Source organism: Pseudorca crassidens, chromosome 11 (assembly GCF_039906515.1).
Source record: "Pseudorca crassidens isolate mPseCra1 chromosome 11, mPseCra1.hap1, whole genome shotgun sequence".
In the NCBI taxonomy this organism is placed as follows: Eukaryota; Metazoa; Chordata; class Mammalia; order Artiodactyla; family Delphinidae; genus Pseudorca; species Pseudorca crassidens.
Genome location: NC_090306.1, coordinates 100,610,476 through 100,631,520, shown reverse-complemented (window position 1 = coordinate 100,631,520; position 21,045 = coordinate 100,610,476). Strand labels below are relative to the sequence as shown.

At 48.8% G+C, this 21,045-nt stretch overlaps 1 protein-coding gene across 1 annotated transcript in view; it reads left to right on the top strand.

Annotated features, from left to right (window-relative positions):
- EFCAB6 (EF-hand calcium binding domain 6) overlaps window positions 1–21,045 on the top strand; it is a 227,434-nt gene that overhangs the window by 165,145 nt on the left and 41,244 nt on the right. The window contains exons 16-17 of the mRNA XM_067698329.1: window positions 5,304–5,492; window positions 18,700–18,895. Coding sequence (XP_067554430.1) covers window positions 5,304–5,492; window positions 18,700–18,895 — 385 coding nt within the window. The remainder of the gene's footprint in view (window positions 1–5,303; window positions 5,493–18,699; window positions 18,896–21,045) is intronic.

Here is a 21,045-nt window from a genome sequence, read left to right as displayed (position 1 = left end):
TGCGCAGGCACCAGGAGCCTCCTGCAGTCGCCCGTACAGGGGGAGAGGCATTCTCCCACCCGGCGGGAGTGACAGGGACCCCCGGCAAGGCAGGGAGCAGCTGGGGCCAACGTGACACTCTGCCAGCTCCCGGGGTCTGCTAGTGAGACGAGGAAAGCCCCCGCCAAAACTGGGTAGCTGGAAGTGAGTAGGAAAATAACGTTCAGCTCTTTCGAAAACACAGATTAGAAAATAGGGAGAATATAGACAAGAAATTGTCAGCATCCATTGTTCACTCGACATTTACGAAGCACCTGTGAAGCTCACGCTTTCAGAGCTCCGGGTTAGCCTGGCAGGTCTCGTTTACGCTGGAAGTAAATTAGTGCATTAACTCCCACATCTCAGTGACCTGGCACATGCGTGCTTAGTTCTTATTCACACGAAGTCTAGCATGTCTAGCGGCTCTTCTGGACGGTTCTCTTCCAAGTGGTGACTCGGGATCTGGCTTCCAGTTGTGGCCTCATCCCTCAGCAGGGTCCCCCGGGACCTGCAGAGCACAGGACCGCACACGGGCTTCGGCGGGCTTCGGCCCAGTAGGACACACTTCTGCCCACAGCCCGTGGCCCCAGCTAACTGCACAGGGGCGGACAGAGTGGGGAGCACGTGCATGTTAAGCGAGCCTGGCGCACTGAGGGTTAAAGGTACACAACCGTCAAGGCTGAAGGAGGCCGCTGGGAAGGAAACCGGGTAACTGAAGCCAGGCAGGATCTTTCAGCACAAGATTTCAGGAGCAACGCGCTTGGTTTGGAGAGACTGCAGAGAATAAATTACAAGATGAAAGTGCATCCAGCCATCCATTCATTCATCGGAGCAATCATTGAGCAGGATTTTCTGGAAACTTTCTAAGTTGCAAGCCCTGTGCTATATTCTGGGGCTCCAGAGATGAAGGAAGCCTCCACCCTCGGGTTGCTCGCGACTCGGCCGGGAAGACAGCAGCTGCGTGCCAGGAGGGAGAGGCTGGGCAGCCCGGGCTGGGGGTGTTCAGAGAGAGACCCCCAGGAGGTGCGATGCCTGAGTTGAGTCTTAAGAAACAGTCATTCGCCAGAGGTGGGGAAAGGGGGTCCTAGTGAGCAGAGAGGCCCAGAGCCGGGGGAGTGGGAGGTCCCTGGGATGGAAGAGGAAGGATGCCGCTTCCATCAGAAGAGCCTGAGACCCAGAGCCTGCCGGGCACAGGGCACCCCAGGACCAGGGCACAGAGCCCTGGGGGACACGCCCTTCGGGGGCGCTCAGTGTCCTGAGCCCCTTCTGTAGCCTCGTTCCATTGGGTAGAACTCCACTATTTTAGATCTAAAACCAACTTTGCTGAAAAACTATGAAGCCAGTGTATTATAAAAATGCACAGACGACTCAGGTAGGACAGCAGCAGCCTGGGAAACTTGCGTATAGATGCCGGTCGTGTGCAACCAGCTGATCACGCAGACCTGGCAGAATGTTCGGGAGATAATTAATGCCCAATTTATGCACATTTCTTGTTTGGGTAGGTAATTGTATGTTAGTATTCCAATATAAAAGGCAAAGACTATTAAAAAGTCCCGGTGTCATGTGCATCGGCCCACGGGAAGACATATGACTGTCGGTTAACATGAAGCTGGGTCATCTCTGTTGCCTCAACCAACGCAGTGTCTAGAGAGAACCTACCCTGTGCCTTGCTGGTGGAACACCTGGACCAGGAGAGCCTCTGGGTGGGAAAGGATTTGAAAAGTTTGAAGGAACAGTTCAGAAAAGAGAGGATCGAATGGGACGTGATGGTCGGGGATGAGTTAGAAGAGCTGCACGTGGAGGGACTAGATGGACAGGCCCTTAGCTCCGCATAAAGGACGCCTTCGTGACTAACATCATCTAGAACTCCACTGGGCAGTCCCTGAAGGAGCGGGTTTCCCATCTCTGGCGTGGCTTCATCCAAGGCCAGACCGCCGCTTATTGGGGAGCGTAAGGGCGGGATTGTGGCCCTGGATGGGGATGGAGCCCATGATGTCTCATCTGTGGCTCCACCAGGACTGGCTGAATGTGCCATTGGGCACTGCCCCCTTGGGCAGCTGGACATTGTGTGCTCTGAAGGGCAGCTCTCTGAGCCATCGGACCACCCTCACAGATGGTGGTCCCCGAGAGAATCCCTCAGTCCAAGCTGCGTAAGGGCCACGTCTCCCTCTGCTGCAGGCCTGGGTCGTCAGTAGGGCTTGCACCAGACCCTCTAAATCTGGGGTCAATGGTGCTGGAAGATTCTTCTGTCATTTATGTAAGAATCAAGTGCTAAACTGAGCATGAAAGGGTAAGACTTTCACAGCACAGCAATCGATGTGAACATATTCAGATCATGTGTACAACCAAATTGCTGTGTGTACAATAGATGGGCAGAGTAATCTGATTATGTCATAAATTAGTGGCCATTGCCGTGTGCAAATGCGAGTTTTTATGGGTCCTCTGTTTATGCGCACATTTTTCTTGGCACATCTGTTGCCGAACCCTTTTAAAATTCAACCTTTACAGGCAAGTTGATTTTTTTTAATGTGACACAAAGGATTGTATGATGAAGGGTGAGGTTATGTAAGCTGAATTAACTCTCTTATTATTCACATTCATAACAATATTTTAGTTGCAGTTGTGCAATCTGGTCTTCTGTTCCTTGGAGATGTGAATAGAATGTTTATGATCTTTATTAATGAAGTAATTAAGAAGTGTCTCTCCATTCAGTTCAAGTGTCATGATTGAGAATTTGTTGTTGGGAATCTCGTGAGCGTTGCCCGTGGGGATGGCAGGCCTTCCTTAGGGACACGTGCCCTTCACGTTCATTGCTCAGCAACCAGGTATCGATAAGGAAGTGTTGCGAGGCATGTTGCTGGGAACTGTGGGTTCGCCCATCAGGATAAACGAGGCATGGTCTCTCCTTGAGAAACCCACCGTCAAGCAGGGAGGGATGACCTGGACTGAAGCGGGGGAAGCAGAGGTGGGATGTGGTTGAGCCTTTGGGTGGCGAATGGCAGCGGCAAACACCAGGCCCTGGTCCCAGCCTCCACCCGCGCTCACCCCGCTCCCCGGTCCTCACCACAGGCTACAGGGATCCAGGGGAGGCAGAGACACAGTGCTTTTGCCTCAGGACGAGAGAGAGGTCCCAGAAGAGGCGCCCTGCTGGCCAGGCCTTGCTTGTCAGGCGGGTGGTCTGTGCACGTTCTCTCAGGAGCCCCCTGTAGGGGTGGGGAGCCCCCTTGGGGAGCTTTCTTCTAGGGGTGTCTTTATAGAGTTGCATCACAGCAGCACTCTGGTGGCATCAGGCTGGTCACAGGCCTGATGCAGCTCAGGGAAAGACTCACGGCCCTGGGATCGCCCTAGGAGCTCAAGAAATGGCAACCCTCCCCTTCCCAGGTGCACTGATGGAGAACTAGACTCTCCTTCCTGCAGCTGTCCCGTCACCAGCAGTAGGAGAAGCCACTTGCTAGAGGCACTGGCCCTTCGTGCCGCCTGGCACATAAAGCCACTACAAGCCTCGGGCTTCCTCTGGTGGGTGGGTCGCTTTGTTTTGTTTTAGAAGGAAAATTCACTGAATAAAGGTAGAATGGTACTTTTGGGGGTTGCAGGCACTAAGGTCGTACTAATAACAGACGCCTGGAAAGGTCTGGGAGGGCTTCCCAAACCCTTAGTAACAACGACGCCACTGGGGGCATGATTCCAGCCAGCAGGTCTCAGAGTGCCCTCCCCCTCCGTGCTGCAGGCCAGGCGAGGAAACCGAGCCCGGGCGGGTGGCGGGACCTGGCCTGCGACTCGAGGCCGGTGAGCTGGCGGCTCAGACATCGCTGCCCTCCCTGCCCCTCCGTCGCAGGAGGGGACTCTCCTCACCTTCTAGGACGGAGTCCCTGATGAAAGCAGGCCTGGATGCTGGGAGGCAGGCGGAGGTGAGACGCGAGGCCCAGGGGGGCCGCAGGGGGAGGGGTGGGCAGGGGGGCCTCGGGAACTTCTCACCCCTCGTCCTCCACCCAGCACCCCAGCCCTTGAGGACAGGAAAGTCGGGTAAATAAATCCGTTCTCCTCATCGTTACTCAGTTGGGAGGGTCGCAGGGGACCCAGTGCTGGGGCGGCGGCCAGCGTGTGGTCCTGCAGCATCTGGCCGGCGGCGGAGAGCAGAGGGGGCCCTGCTTCACACAGGAGAGCCCAGGGCGCCTGGCTCCGTCCCACAGGCACCGACAGCAGCCGGATGCAGCGTGAAGCCCCAGACATTGTGCAAATACCGCCTCAGCCCTCGGAACGCTGAGTTCATCTGGGAAAAGCACCGCCGGAAATGCCATTTTTATCGGTTAGAGGAGGACCGAGATCTTTCCGTGAAAATAAATGCTTCTTTTCTTTAAAGAAAATTGGCAATTTGCCTTAAAAATTTTTACTGAAGTAATTCTATTCTATTTGAATGATGTTGGGAGATAAAAACCCTCCATTATGCCTTTTTTAAAATGAATTACAATTTAGAAAAATCCCAATAATAGAAAATGACATAAAAGGTACATAACATAATTCTTATCTTGTTTTCCTTACTAGTCTCTTTCATTGGTTGTGTGTAATTGGCATCTCTTCAAAGAGAAAATGGGGAATTGGAATCAAGTGGCATTCATTTATTTGAGTTTTAAGATTGAATATGCTTTTTTTTTTTTTTTTTTTTTTGCGGTATGCGGGCCTGTCACCGCCATGGCCTCTCCCGTCGCGGAGCACAGGCTCCGGACGCGCAGGCTTAGCGGCCATGGCTCACGGGCCCAGCCGCTCCGCGGCACGTGGGATCTTCCCGGACCGGGGCACGAACCCGCGTCCCCTGCATCGGCAGGTGGACTCCCAACCACTGCACCACGAGGGAAGCCCCTGAATATGCTTTTTGACGGATTTTCTTCTGAACCTTAGCATAGTTCCTCTTACATGTAGGTGCTCAATAAAAGACCGTTGAATTAAGGAAGGGTTGGTTTTAATTTTCCGTGGTCACAATCGGATTTCTAACAGAATGACAGAGGATGAATCCGGTTGCTCTCTTGGGGTGGTCCAAGATCACCTTGTGTGAGGTGACCTTCCTGTTGATTGATGAGCCTGTGGATCGCCTGAGGGTCTTGTTACGAGCAGGTCCAGCTCAGGTCTGGGGTGAGGCTCAGGATCCTGCGTTCCTGACCCCCGGGGAGGCCGGTGCTGCAGGCCTGCAGAGTACACGGGGTGTGAGGAGCCAGGCAGATGGAGTGCAGACGGTGTTAAAGCCCTGAGCACCTCGCACTGGTGAGAGTTTTGTTTGTTTGTCTTTAAAGGTACGACACCGAGGGAAGAGGGCACATTACTTACCAAGAAGTTTTACAGAAATTGGGGGTTAACTCTTCAGCGGCTATTCATCAGCCCTACGCAGAGGATTATTTCAACTTCATGGGTCATTTCACGAAGCCACAGCAGGTGCAAGAAGAGATGAAGGAGCAGAGCACGGAGAGGGCCGTGCCGGCCGGGTGAGTCTGTGAGCACACGGCCCGGGGGCCGGCGTCCGTTCCTCGTTGACCCTTGCAGCACTGTTTGTTCTGAAGTGGTACCTCCCGGTGCTGGCAAAGCTGCCGTGAAATTGTAATACTGGTTCACTGCTGTAGATTCTAGAAATCGGCGCTAAGTCACAAAGCTACAAAGGAGTTAAAGAGCTATAAGCCTACGCCACCCTACCCAGTCACACTCTCAGGTCACCCTTGAGAACTGAACCTTTGAGGTGTTTACTAGCCTCAGCCCCTGGCCCCTCCTCTGGGCAAGTAGAATGCGGGTTCCACGAGGACATGCTGTCTCTACCCGGTTCAGAGCAGTGCTTGATGGCTAGCAGGCACCCAGTGAGTATTTGTCCAGCGAATGAATGAAGGAACAGACACATTCTTTAACTCAGCAGTTCAACTTTGGGGACTTTATCCCAAAGAAATAATGCGGAAGAGGCCAGCAGTTTAGCAGGTGGAAGGTATGACTTGCAGTGTGTTTTCAACAGCAGCAACAAAAGGACACCTGTCGGCTTCCCTGGTGGCGCAGTGGTTGAGGGTCCGCCTGCCAATGCAGGGGACACGGGTTCGTGCCCCGGTCCTGGAGGATCCCGCATGCCGCAGAGCGACTGGGCCCGTGGGCCGTGGCCGCTGGGCCTGCGCGTCTGGAGACTGTGCTCTGCGGTGGGAGGGGCCACAGCAGTGAGAGGCCCGCGTACCGCAAAAAAAAAAAAAAATCCATCCCAGATGAGGGCCTGGCTTACAGAGCGTGGCCCCAAGGAATATGAGGTGGTGTATGCCAGTTTCAACCATCGCCTCGGACACTGTGGGAATGTCTGATAGAAGGCTAATTGGCAATGAAGTTTTAAACAGTCTGTATAGGGACTTCCCTGCCGGTCCAGTGGTTAGGACTCCACGCTTCCACTGCAGGGGGCTCGGATTCGATCCCTGGTTGGGGAACTAAGATCCCGAGTGTCCCGTGGTGTAGCCAAAATAAATAAATAAACAGTCTGTATACCATGATTGGAGCTACACCAAATGTACGTGCCTGTCCACAAGATGCTGTACAGAAGGTATCGTGTTGTATTTGGATGGTGGGACTGCGCGTGATTCCTTTCAAAGTTTAAAAGTAGTCACTAATGAAACTAGTCACTAATGCCGTATTTTAAAATTCTAAAACAATGGATAAAGAAAATGTGGTACATACATATACAATGGAATATTATTCGGCCATAAAAAAGAATGAAATATTGCTATTTGCGATAACACAGCTGGACCTTGAGGGCATTATGCCAAGTGAAATAAGTCAGACAAAGAAAGACAAAAACCATATGATCTCACTTACATGTGGAATCTTTAAAAAAAAAAAAAAAAACCCAAGCTCATAGATACAGAAAACAGATTGGCAGTTGCCAGAGGTGAGGGTAGCATGGGATGCCGAAGTGGGTGAAGTGGGTCAAAAAGCACAACTTCCATTAGGATAGAAATAGGTCCTGGGGGTGTGATGCACAGCAAGGTGACTATCGTTAGGAATACTGTACTGCGTATTTGAAAGGCGCTAAGAAGGTAAATCTTAAAAGTTCTCATCCTACGGATGGTGATAGACGGTAACTATACATCCTACAGTGTATACAGATATCAAATCATTATGTTGTGTACCTGAAACTAATATGTTATATGTCAATTATGCCTCAAAAAAAAAAGGAACATAGGAGAAAATGTTGCTGCATTTGATGTGACCCTAAAGGGATGGGACAGACTTTCTCAATCAGTCTCGGTCCTGGGTGGCCGCCCACCAGCACTCCCCAGGCCTGGGACCCTGCTCCCTGCTCCAGAGGCTTACCTCCCTGGCACTCTCATCTGTGTGTCTGTCCATCTCCTGTCTGTCACTTCACCTCTCTGTCCCCATCATCTCTGAATGAGTGAATGAGCTGTTACTAACGAATCCCCAGAGGAAAGAAGCACTCCAAGGACACAGGGACGAAATGCAATGGCTGAATGGGGTTTAAGAGAAGGGCAGTTTGAACACACCCCTGAATTATGTCTAAGTTACTGAGTTATAAAGCCCGAAGGCAGAGAATGGAGTTGGTGAAATTTCAAGTAAAAATATGCGCAAGATTGGTATAAATATCAAATATGCCATAAAAGTAACGAAAACGTGGAATTTATCTTTCCCAGACAGGGCTGGCCTCATTACCCACACGTGTCTCCCCTTCCCTCTCTCCTGCCACTTGTGAGTAACGAGGCTCTGGGAGGGATCTCACATCCTCAGCATCGTCCGCATGGTCTTTCTCTTCTTGTTTCTGTTTATTGTGCGATCGTGGATCTGTAGCTGGGAGAACTACGTGCCACTGGACGAAGCGTTTCAGATCATCAAGCTCCGAAAACTGATTCACACTCACCCGGTCCCCTCCCACCATCACGCTCTCTTACCAAAGAAATCAAGCCCAATGCGTAAAAATTCATGACGGGCTTCTGTTTCCTCAAAGATGTCAGATTCCGAAATTGTCAAGTCACTTTGCCCTTCAGGATGGCCCACTTTTCAATTTTGGTGTCAGTGGGTCTTCCAGATAACCCATCAGATGCAGTGTTTCCAGGACTTTTAACCTCCTCATTTATACTGAAGCTTTGATAAGATTAAGAAACAGGAGTCGTGTTCATTCAAGTGACTGAAATTTTATGTTTGCCTCTTAAATCTAAGAGGTTTAATTTTGTTTGAAATGGCCTGAATACATTTTAAAAATTCAGAAGAATCCTTTTCTAAACCCCTATTTATTTTCCAGAGTCAGACCAGCAATAGTGAACTAGCCGCGGAAGCTCAGCCGGCTGTTCTCAAATGCAAATTGCGAGACACAGGAGCAAACCCAGCCGGGCTGCACAGGGTTCTCTCCAGCGTGCCAGCCGGGCTGTGTGTGAGGGGCTCTGCGGCCGTCCACCGGCCGTGCCACTGCCCTCTTCGGGCTTCTGTCTCGTGGTCCAGACCAGGGACCAGACACTGTGTGGGCTGACGCGGGTTCTGCCTGGCCGCGTGGCGTGATCAGAGCTCCGAATCCTCACTTATTCTGAGCACATATTTACCCTGCGAGGGAAATAATTACTGCCTGGAAACCAGTCCAAGAAATACTGAACGCCTCAATTTTCTAAAAATATGTATCTCAAAAAAAGTTTTGATTTTTTTTATACCTTCATTTACTTTCATTTTGAAGGATTAAGTGGAATATAATAGTTGTGATCACGAGTAATCATGTTGTAGGATGGGACGGAATTCAAAGTACACCTGTGAGGGAATCCAGGGTGTTGCTCCCCTTGGGATACATTCCCCGGACAGTTACTGCAGCTCATTTGTATCAGCTTCTCGAAGACTCACACCAGCCAGCTCGGACCCGGAGGCCAGCAGGGGAGGGAGACGGTGACCCACGTAGCTTCAGGGTCCAAGCCTCCCTCTCCCCCCAAGTATTCCCTCCGCTTCCCCTCTTCTGATTTCCGACTTCTCTGTTGCCATGGATGATTTCTTCCAGGCACTCAAGGAACAGTTTGTGGACATGTATCCACAAATACACATCGGAGGTGGTAGACGATTACCAGCAAAGAGTTCGTGTTTGGAGTTTCTGGCATATCCTTTTCCCTGAGTAGGAACCTCACAGCCGAGCTCAAGTCAGACGGACACAGTGCTCAGTGTGGTAGGACGAGCTTCCTGGGGCCTGGATGAGCGAGTTCATGGAATATAACCCACCCCCTGTAGGTCAGGTGTAAGACTGTTTATTCCTAAAAATGTCCACACTTTTTTATTCCCTTATCAATAATTTTTTTTAAGTCTGGGAAGAATTTTCCTGAAAGACTGAATCAGAAACTTGAACACATTCCTAAGAAAATCAGCCCTCGAACACGATCAGGAGTTACAGTCGGACGCTGCCTCTGTCCCAGCAGGGGAGAGCTGGCTGAGCCCGGACGCCGCACAGGCCGGCACTGTCTTCTTCCTATAAAACGGGGATGATAATTACCCTCCTCCCTTGTAGGGCTGTTGAGAAAAATAAATGGGAGAAGGTACATGAAGACATAACAGCTTCTGGTTTCCCAACTCAGACACGCAAATTATGGGCTGTGCTTCTTAAGAACAAAGGACCTGGACCCCCGCCCCCATCAGCACTCACTGACTAGACTCTCTGCCCTCCTTGGCTCCTGCTCCTGCATTCCTGCCTCAGGGCCTTGGCGCTGGCTGTCCCTGGGCCCAGAGAGGTCTTCCAGGGGTAAATCCCCACTGGGTCCTTGACCTCCCTGCCATCTCTGCTCAAGTGTCACCTTCCCCAGTGAGGTCCCCCTGCACCCCCTACTGGGAATTGCAGCGCCCCCTACCATGGGCATTCTCAGCCCCGCTTGTGGGTGCTCAGCTAACCCCTGACCCGCTGTGCAGGGCACTGTTGTCCCCTGTTTATCGTTGGCCTTGCCCCAGGGAGAATGTAGATTCTTCTAGGGAGGCCTCTCTCATTCACTAGGTGTATCCTGACACCTAGAGCAGTACCTGGCACGTGATAGGTGCTCAACGAGTCTGCAGCAAGAGGATGGAGGTGTATTTCCCGTGTCTGTAATATCACTGTATTTTTAAATGTTTGGTTCCATTTTTAAAGTACCCATTCTAGTAAAAAGACAAGGTTGTAATTTCTCTAACATAGTTTTGCTAATGATAATAATAATAAAATGGTAATGATAAAAATGCTTATTATTTTTTTCCAGAATACCTTTCAATGTAAATGTTACATCAAGGCTGCAAAGCATCTTCAAAATTCGTTGTCAGATGAAGCATCAACTCATCACATTAGAATGATCATGGAACTCTTGCTTTAAAGAAATTATTTGTTTTCCCGGTTTTAGTGTGTGTCTCAAATGCATTCTCTTTCAGGGATAAGCTTAAGGACCACTATCAAGATATCAGCAAAGGGGCTTCTCTGGTGGCGCAGTGGTTGGGAGTCCGCCTGCTGATGCAGGGGACGCGGGTTCGTGCCCTGGTCTGGGAGGATCCCACATGCCGCGGAGCGGCTGGGCCTGCGTGTCCGGAGCCTGTGCTCCACGGCGGGAGAGGCCACGGCAGTAAGAGACCCGCGTACCGCAAAAAAAAAAAAAAAAAAAAGATATCAGCAAAGCACTCACCAAACTAGATAAATCCAAAAATGGCTACATATCCTTATGCAAGATGCAGAAGTCGCTGCAGGAGTGCGGCTGTTCTCTGAAGGCAGAGGAGCTGGCCGATCTTCTCACCAGGTTTTCTATGGTGAGGCAATACGTTTCTAACAGCACTGAAAATCAGGGTGTCGCATTGCTTTCGTGAATTTCTTCTTTTCCCGTCCACTCAAACAGCCTTTTGGCATTGAAATAACCTCCATGCCACCAAAAACTCAGTCTCTATCTGTGTACAGAAGTAGAACTGTAATGTTGTACTCATAAAACTTATATAGTACTATAAACCAGTGTGACCTCCATTTAAAAAAAAAAAAAAAGAATGAATCTTCAAATACTCCTCTGGCTGGGCTACGTTCTAATGGGTTTGAGTCAACTCAAAGCAAAAAGAAAGCAACTTGACAAATCCGTAACTTTTCCTGGTGCGTCTCAGCGGCATTAACATCCTTTTTTAACGTTATTTTCATTTCACCCACGTTATTCATGCACTTGGGCAGGAGTCAAGTCGTCCTGCAAGGCTTATTAAAAACAGCAGCCCCCTGCCCTGCCATCTTCCCCATCTTCTGCCCAGAGTCAATAACTTCCAATGCTTTAATTCATATCTTTTGGTACTTAACTTAGTACTTCTAAGTGACAAACTTATACAGCTACTTCTTGATTTTTCACTTCTAGGCAGTGTCTATCAACTTCCTACCAGGAAGATGCAGATTGAACTCTTTTTCACCCATCACATAACCACCAACCACCTCACCCCGCAGCCTCCACCACCCCGTGGAGACACACGCAAACTTACCCCGTTGTCCCCCCATATTGCTGTGTCGCAGTTTGGTGTAGTTCAATATTCAGGCTTTCTATTACTGTGACGAGCTGATCACTTTTCTTTTCCCGTAGAACATGCTGTTTGCCCTGGAGTTAATAATAATTTTTTCTGTTTGCTCAGTTTCCATGTAGTTCTTATCACTAATTAAACCCCCAACTCACCCCAGCTTTTGAAGTCTCTTTCCAGTATGTTCAGACACCTCAGCTGATCTGTCAGCTTCGTCTTCTTGGACGTCCCTTTTCATGTTCTTCAACTCTCAGAAATTTTCTTGATTTACTTCATTAAAGAGTTCCTCTCCTGTTTGTTTCTTTCTGAGCCTCCTGTTGTTACTGATTAGTGAGCCACCCAGAGTGTCTCCTTATATTTTAAACCTTCCCTGTCCTCCATCTCTTTTTCTTCTTGCTCCACCTTCTGGGAGACCTCCTCAGTTTTAGTTCGCAACCCTTCTTTTGAGATTTTTGTCTCTGCTAATCATACTTATCATATTTTAAATTGCCAGAACTTGTTTTTATTCTCAGAATATTCCTTTTCTATAGCGTCCTGTTCTTGTTTCATGGATATACTAGTTCATGTCTCTGAAGATATTAAGAATAGATTTTTTTAAAGTTTTCTTCACTTGAGAAGTCTCTCCTCAGTGTTGCTTTTTTCTGCTCTCTTCCATGTTAGACATTTTCCTCAAAAATATGCTCCTATTAAGAATGAGATACTAAGAGATAGATTAAAAGTTCTGCGCAGATGGGGAGAGCTAGTCAACTTCAGTTTGAACCGCTTTGGCAGGGTAATCTGGCAGGGTAATCTGGCAGGTAGCTTCCTTGGAAGACTCCCAATGTCAGAACCTTTAAAACTTTTCTTTTGGGCTGGTCAGATTTCCCAGGGATTAGGGTTGCCGGATAAGACATAGAGTGGCCATTTAAATTTGAATTCCAGATAAACAATATTTTTTTTAGTGTAAGTGTGTGCCATGCGATATTTGGTACATATTTATACTAAAAATTATTTTTGTTTATCTGAAATTCTAATTTAATTGAGTATCCTTCTAGGCTTCTGTTTGTTTCTTTGTTTTTCTAAACCTGGCAACCCAACCAGAGAAGACTTGTTGGTCTCCTGCTGCCAGCACTCTGGGAGCTGACTGGGAACAGAAGGCTGGAAGTTTCAACAGTCAGCATGATAAACCAAATAATGCCCCCAAAGATATTTAAGTCCTAATTCCTGGAACCTGTGAACGTCACCTTATATGGAAAGAGACTTTATGGATGTGATTAAGTTAAGGAACTTGAGAAGGGGAGGTGATCCTGGGTTATATGGGTGGGCCCAGTGTGATCACAAGTGTCCTTATAAGAGGGAGTCAGGGGGAGATTTCACCCAGAAGTGACCACAGAGGGAGAAATTGGAGCGATGTGGCCACAAGCCAAGGATCGCCAGCCGCCACCGGAAGCTGGAAGAGGCAAAGAACAGATTATCCTCTAGAGCCTCTCGGGGGAGCACAGCCCAGCTGACACTGTGATTTCTGCCCAGGGAAGCTGATTTCCAACTTCTGGTGTCCAGGACAGTAAGAGAATAGATGTGTGCTGTTTAAAGTCACCCACTTCGTGGCATCGTGTTATAGAGTCACAGGAAACTAAGAGTCAGTATAAAAGCTTTCACTTAACTCCCCTCTTTTCATTAAGAACCCTCCCTGTTTTGAACTGTGACAAACACTTACCATCTGCAGAGAACACCCCTCCAGGTCCTCCACTGTGTGTGGTGGGCGGGTGGGGGCCAGGCACCCAGCCTGGGGAGTCTGAGGAGGGGCACGGGGTCGAATTGCGTCCCACACAGGCTTTTAGCCAATCCTTCTCTTTTAACCTCAGTTTCATTCCTACGTCTAGGTGTACCTGGAGCCCACTTCTGGAGGCTCTGAGGGTTTGCAGGGTGTATCGGATACCCTTCCGTGTTCCTTCTGTTGGTTCCAGGAGATTTCTTGAATCTGACGCGTCTGTTCTCCCTCATCCATCAAATTCCCAGCAGCTGTTGTCTTCTTCCACTTTCTCTCCATCCTTCGTGTTTTCTGCTGGTGTCCTGCAAACTCCAGCCAGCATCAGAAACTTGGCTTGCTGGGCCCCTCCCTCGGGCTCTCTGACTTAGCAGCCCTGGGAATCTGCATTTCCAACGAGGCCCTGGGTGATGCTGATGCTGCTGGACTTGAGCATCCCAAGAACCACTGTCTGACACCTTTTAAAAACGCCTTCTTCTGTCACTTTAGAAGGAACGGAGCTAGTTATGTGCGTTCAAGCCACTTTAACTGCAAGTCCTATCCTCTTATAATTTTAAACCCAAATAACTCAGAGTTGATTGGTCCTCCTCGGACTGCTTTTGTATGCAGTTTCTGACTTGCGGTGTCCCTTAGCTGTGCTGGCTGGAAGTTCTATGACTAAGTGCATGGGTCTTATGTTCCTCTCTTTGTGAGGTGAGGATACTAGCACCCCTCCCCTCCCTTTAAAAAATGTTAGCGGTTGCTCTAGGGTTTGCAGTGCACATGAACAACTAGCCTAAGTCCACTGTCAAATAACACATTACTACTTCACGGGAGGTGCAGGCGCCTTATTTCAAACTAAGTGTTCCTGAATCCTCTCTCCTGTCCCCTGTAACATTGCTCTTACTCATGTCACTTTTCCATTTGCTGTAGTCACCCAATACATTGTTGTTACTTTGAACAATGATCTATTAGATCAACTAAGAATAAGAAGAATAAAAGATACTATTTTACCTTCATTTATTCCTTCTCTTATGCTCTTTCTTCCTTTAGGTAGATACACGTTTCTGACCCGTCTGATTTTCCTTCTCTCAGAAGAATGTGTTCTAGCATGTTTTGAGGGGCAGGGTGGCTGTGGTGATGAATTCCCTCGGTGATTGTTTGTCGGAGAAGGTATTTATTTCTCCTTCACTTTTGAAGGATAATTTCACTGGTTATAGAATTCTAGGTTGGTGATTTTTTCCTTTCCACACTCTGAATATTTCAGTCCACTCTCTTCTTGCTTGCATGATGTCTGATGAGAAGCCCCATGGAATTCTTATCTTTTTTCCTCTGTACATGCTTTCCCCCCTCTCTGGCTTCTTTCAAGATTTTCTCTTTGTCTTTGGTTTTCAGCAGTTTGAGTATGATATAAGTGGGTGTAGTTTTTGGTATTTTTCTGCGTGGTGTTCTCTGAGCTTCCTGGAAATGTGCCTTGTGTCTATTATTAATTTTGGAAAATTCTCGGCCGTTATTACGTCAAATGTTTTTTTCTGATTCTTTCTTTTTCTCCTTCTGGTATTCCAATTATGAGTATGTTCCACTTTTGAAACTGTCCCACAGTTCTTGGATGTTCTGCTCTGGGGTTTTTTTTTTTCCACTCTTTTTTTCTCTTTGCATTTCAATTCAGGAATTTTCTTATTGACATACTTCAAGCTCACTGATATTTTCCTCAACCATGTCCAGTCTACCGATGAGCCCATTAAAACACATTCTTCATTTCTGTTACGCGGTTTTTCATTTCCAGGATTCCCTTTGATTCCTAAGAAGGAGTACCCATCCCTGCTTACATCAGCCATTTGTTGTATGTGTTGTCCACTTTTGCCATTGGACTCCTTTACAATTTAATCATAGTTGGTCATTTTAAATTCCCTGTCTGATAATTCCAAACTACATCATGTCTGAGACTGGTTCCCATGCTTGCTTTGCTGTCTCTTCAGACTGTGTTTCTTCTTGCCTTTTAGCATGCCTTGCAGCTGTATTGTTGTTGAAAGCCAGACATGACACGCTGGGTAATAGGAACTGAGGTAAGCAAGCGTTTCACGTGAGGTTGTATGTTAATTCGGGCAGGAGGTGGGCTGTGTTTAGTGCTGCTGTAGCTGTCAGTGCCAAGGGCTTGGATTTCCTAGAGTGGCCTTGTTTTTTCCCTCCTGTTTCCTTAGGCTTCCCTGGGAACTCCTCCTTAAATAGAGTCTGTGTTTGCAGCTCTTTCCTTTGTAACCCACAGTTGTTATGCTGGAGCTGGCTTGATGTGGTGGTAAGGTATGACGGAGGGGAAAGATTCTGTACTCTTATGATGAAATCTCAGTCTTTCAGTGGGCTTGAGTCCCTGGGCTGCAACCTTCAGAGATGTTTCTTAGCTTTTTTTTCTCCCTCAGATGAGACAGGAAGTCTAGAGTGTGCTGGAGTTGGCTCTCTTACTTTCCCCCAGATGGGCTAAGGCTCTGGTAAATTCTTTTCCCTTGGAAAATTATTACGCCGAAGCCTCTGGGCATACTTCCTAAGGATTATTATTCCCCTTCCCCGGCTAGAGCCAAGAGGAGACCATCTTCAGATTTCCACTGTGATAACCTAGTGGGGTTCTTGACGGTAAAGCCCATGAACGTAGGGGTCCCTAAGACTGGGCCCCCAGGGGTTTCTCAGCCTCACACTAGTCCACACACAGCCTCCACCCTTGCTCAAGTTACCACTTAAGTGTTCCTACCAGCTCCAAAGGCCTTTGCTCCAGGAAGAGCAGATCTTGGCTGTAATTCTCTATGTTCACCCATCTCTCCAGATTTTGGGGTGACGTTTTGCCCTGTGACCTCAATTTTCTGATGGGACCAAGAAAAACCATTGGTTTTCAGTTTGTTCAGCTTCTTTCTTATTGTGAAGATGAAAGGGACACTTCCAAGTGTCAGAGCTCCCCCCCTTCCTATCACTTTCCCTCTCCATGTCCCATCTTTTGTCAGCTACAGTTTTTCTTTGGAAGAGCTAGTTAAATTTAACTTCTAAATGTCCTACAGCCACAACCAGGTCCTCTCTGCTTGGTTCATTGCTTGATTATAAAACTCAAAAACCATTAAACGGCATTTCATAATTATGACTATGTACATATTCATAATTCATAATATTCAGTGTCCGGGTAATGAATGAAAATTAGCTTTCTTCTCAGTGGCACTATGCCCGGGCCTCTGTGTCCACCTTTTTGTAGGCAAACCTGGGGGTACCCATGCATCTTTTCTAAGCCATTTGGGGAAAGGCAGTTCTTCACTGTAAGCTGCTTCCAAGGACATAGAGAGTAGGGTGATCTCTTTAACCATTGCTGTTTTCTGAACACGGGGCTCGGGTGAAGTTCAACATCGTCAACCTTCAGCTTTCCCCGGAATTCTGCACCACTTTCTGTTCTCTCCATTTTTCTCCTGCTGTCCTCCATCCTAGAGCCTCGCTCCCCACGCTCCCATTCCAGGTCTGTCACCCAGGAGTGTCCTGGGCTGTCCCCACTATTCTCCAGGGCTGGATCCCCTGTTTCTTATATCCCACATCTTTTTATTTATTAATTTACATTCTTATTTTGCTGGAGTACTTCCTGGAGTAATTTCCTAAGAAAGTGGGGGAACAGGAAATAAATTTTCTCAGTTCTTTGTCTGAAACTATGTTTTATTTTCCTTCACACACATTGTTAGCTCGCCTGAACATAGACTCCTCGGGAGAAAATCATTTTCCCGTAAAGCTTTGAAGGACAGTGCCCCATTGTCTGTGTGTGTGTATGTGTATGTGTGAGTGTGTGCAAGTGTATGAGTGTGTATGTGAGTGTGTTGGTGTGTGTGAATGGGTGTATAGGGGAAAGAGGACCGTTTCATCCTCAAATGCCTGTATGTTCTTTTCTTCCTTAAACATGGTCTCCTCTCACTAAATCTGTTTCCAGCTGAACAAGAATTCAAATGCATTCAGTGAATAAACCATGGAAAAATAGCACCAGATAAATAATTAACTAAATGATTACAAGAGAGTCTTGTTAAAACGTAGTTAGGCTCGATACTTTTATAAGCAACGACACAAGGGCTGTGGAATTTCTGTAGTCCACCTGTCAGTGGGGTGATCAACTTTTTTACGAATCAAAACCTTAATAAGGATCCGTCGCTCAGCCGCTTGTTTCTTCTCAAAGACCTCTTGATGATAAACATCTCTGTTATTTGTAATTATATGTAGATTGTTCTTTCCTAGATCCAAAATAGACTTTTCTAAATAATACTGAGATTAGCATATGCATTTGATTTTATTACTAAATTTTAATACCAAGTTGGCAATTTATCCTGCTGATGAAATAGAGCTGATTATCCTTTTCCTCCGTGTCTCCGTCGTGTAAGCCAGCAACGTGGGGCCTGTGGATGGCAGCTCTGCAGCTGTGGGCTGGAGAAGCACAACCCTTGGCTTGTTCTCTCTAGGAGCAGATACCCGAGTCGCTGGAAACTTTCCTCTCCGGCTTCCCGACGTTCCAAGCTGTTCTTTGACACACGCTCCATCCTGATGAAAGAAAGTTCAGGGGTCAAGGTGCCAGCAATCCTCAGGGAATCTAAGCTACAGAGATGTGAACTTTGAATGCAGTTAAGCTTTATTTTGAGTTATTTTACATGTTTCATAAATATGCTCTATATTCTCACGAAACGTGCATTTGCTCTCGCGATGTATTCTTGTAGAAGGTAAAGGTATTTTCTTCTGTGTCGGAGTGCTCTTTTTCTGCGTGGATGTCCTTGTTGAGACACAGAGACACACACCCAGATGGAATTTCTAACTGAGAAAATACTAAACGATGTAGGTTTTGTAAAAATATGTTTTGAGTGCTTTCAGCTTGACAGCATAATTTCAACCATTCTTGAAAAAGGATTTAGCATCTATTTTACTCAGTTCCTCTTTTCCTTTTCACTGTCTTTATTGTACTTCCCTTATTGTCAGATTCCCATTCCGCAGCGCAGGCCCCCCCCCCCGCCGACCCCACAGTCCTGCCCCCAGACCAGCTCTGCCATCACCATCACATGTATTTCCCCAGGATCCGACTCTGCACATGTCACGACCCTGCCGAAGCACCTTCATCTGACTCCGCCACGGGGCCAGATTCCTCAGCCAGGCCTCCTCCTCCATCCTCTGCTCTTCAAGCCCATGAGCCCACCGTCCAGCCTTCAAGTCTCAGAGCTTCAGGGCAGGACAGTCTGTGGCCCCCCCAGCCGGCAGTGGCCCCGCGCTCTCTCCTGTCATAGCCCTTCCCCTGTGCCCTTAGACTGCAGTCTTCGTGTGTGCTCGTCTAATAGCATAGCTGACCGGTGTGCGTGCACCTACAGGCCAGGGAACCATGTCTCAACATTATTCATGTTCTCCACACTGTTCTGTGCTCAGCAAGTGTTTGTTGAATGAATAAGTGGTTTTTTTAAATTAATATATTGTTTTCTTTCTTTTGGGACAAGTTGGGGAATCAGCTGGCATGGTAATTCCATCAATTACCTCGACTTCTTGAGAGCAGTGGAGAATAGCAAGCTGACAAACCCTCAGCCACAAGAGAAAGAGGAGAGCGTGCCGATCAATTTTGCGACCCTAAGTCCAGAGGTGGTTCTGAAGAACGTCCAGGAGGTCGTTGCCTCCTCCAGTCCGGCTTTGTCAACGGTATGAGAGAAAGCACATGCTTTTTACTGTGGAAACTGAAGTTCTGGGGTTCACGCCAATTCCTAAAACCAGCTCCAGCCCTGCCCCTCATCCTGGGCCCCTCCGCCTCTCGCCACTCTCCTTGGGGAATCAGAACTCGATGGTTGGTCGGGAACAGATTGTTCACTGGAGGAAACGTGTGTCCGCTTTTGCTCTGTACAAAGCTACCGCGAGCATGCCCAGCATGTGTTCTGTGAGACGAAAGTGCTCGGTGTTTAGCAAAGGCTGGGTCTGCGGTGAGGGCAAGGGGTTCTGGGCAGAGGGCAGAGGACAGAGGCCTCAGGGCAGCCCGGGCCAGTGGGGAATGAGTGACGCCAGGTGGCCTTGAAGATGTTGGCCGGGGCCAGGCGGTGGCACAAAGCCTCACCGTGACTAGGAGCCCAGGGCAGGGGGTGTAAGAACGGGGTCCCCCGAGTACACTGACATTTAGGCTGACGTCTGTGTGACCCCGGGGGGGCGTGCCGAGACCCGGTGTATGTGGGCATGGCACTGCGGGGCCCATCCTCGGAAGACAGTGCTCGGGCCGCGCTCCCCACCGGGTGCTGGTCCCCTTTGCGGGTCCCCACGTGAGTTCCCCCTGCAGCAGCCATGGGAAGAGAGACGCTGTGTGCAGAGGACAGGCCTTGCAGCCTAATGAGACGGTGAACACAGGGCCTCCCGGGTGATGCTGGGCGCGTGCTGTCCAGACAGCACAGTCCCAGCAGGGTTGCCTCTGTGTCTGCCACATGCAGACCCTCAGCCCCACGCTGACACCGAGGCCCACCTCGCTGAAGGCCTGCATCCTCTCAGCACCGGGAGGCAAGCTGGGCCCTGCAGTCCAAGTTTCAGTGGGAGACAAGGAGAAAGGCAGGGCAGCCCAGCCAGCTCGTGAACGTTCTGGAACGCCGGCGAGCCTGGCCTTCCTCCCGACAGCAGACATTGTTTGCATGCAGGAATTCTCTGTGAGGATTTAGCGTATCTGTGTCTTTATTTTTTTCTATTTTTTATTTTTTTTTCTGTGTCTTTATTTTAATGACTATCTAAAGATCAAAGAAAAATTAGTATGAACACATTGCGGGCCATCTAGAAAGACCATCTGTACCCCTTTCGACACCAGGTTGTCCTGGCCCAGTGGTCACCACGTGAGGACTGCAAACTCGGATGGGCACAGGGACCAGAAGTACAAAAGTGATGAAGGGGCCAGGCCGCGGCCACAGCAGGCCAGAGGCACAGCCCTGCGTAGAGTGCAGCCCCTCCCCAGCCCCTGCCGACTGCTGCTGAGCTGAAAAAATGGTCCCCGCTCTGCTAGATCTTTGTATTTTCCCTGAGAAGCTGTGAAGCCTCCTGACTTCTAAATGTCAGCACGTGCTTCAGATTCGTCAAAAGCACCGTGCGGGCCAAATACATCCATTCGCGGGCTGGCTCTGCCCCGTTCCAGTTTAGGGTGGTACCACGTCACATCTATCGGGATGTTTCTCAGACTGAGGTCCATAGAACCTGTGGGAGGAACCACGGTTCTCATTTCTGAGAAATACTCCTTAGGAGACGAGGTTTTAAGCAAGAGAGTGAGATTCTCTGGCCAAGAGACTGGCAGGTGGCCTGGAGGGGGAGGGCATTTGGGGCAGCGGGGCGAGGAGGGAATGACGATGTCTGAGGATGGCTGTCAGAACGGGTACCAGACACATGATGCAGCTCCTTGTGTCACTGGAGACACGTCTCAATGCAGCGTCTTGTTTCTGAAATGACACAGCAATACCTCATATTTATGTAGAGTTTTATAGATCCCTAAGCCTTGGCATATTTGATTCTTCCACCCACCCCGTGGCTTGTCAGGCTGGACTGACACACGGGGAAGCCACACAGCCCCAGGGAAGTGCAGGTCCCGTGGCCACAGCGAGCCGGACCCCAGCTCAGCCCTTAGGTCCACTGAGCCTTGCGGCACCGCAGCACCTTCTAACGCCCTCGGAACAGAATGCTCGGTCAGCTCCCTTCATGTTGACCGCCATTCTCCTGAACATATGCCGAGATCCACTGTGCGCCGGGTACCTGGACAGGTGCATCTTCAGGTTGCCATAGTAAAACTTGGACCAACACGAGTTCTGTTGTCCCTCTTTTTATACCGATGAAGTTAA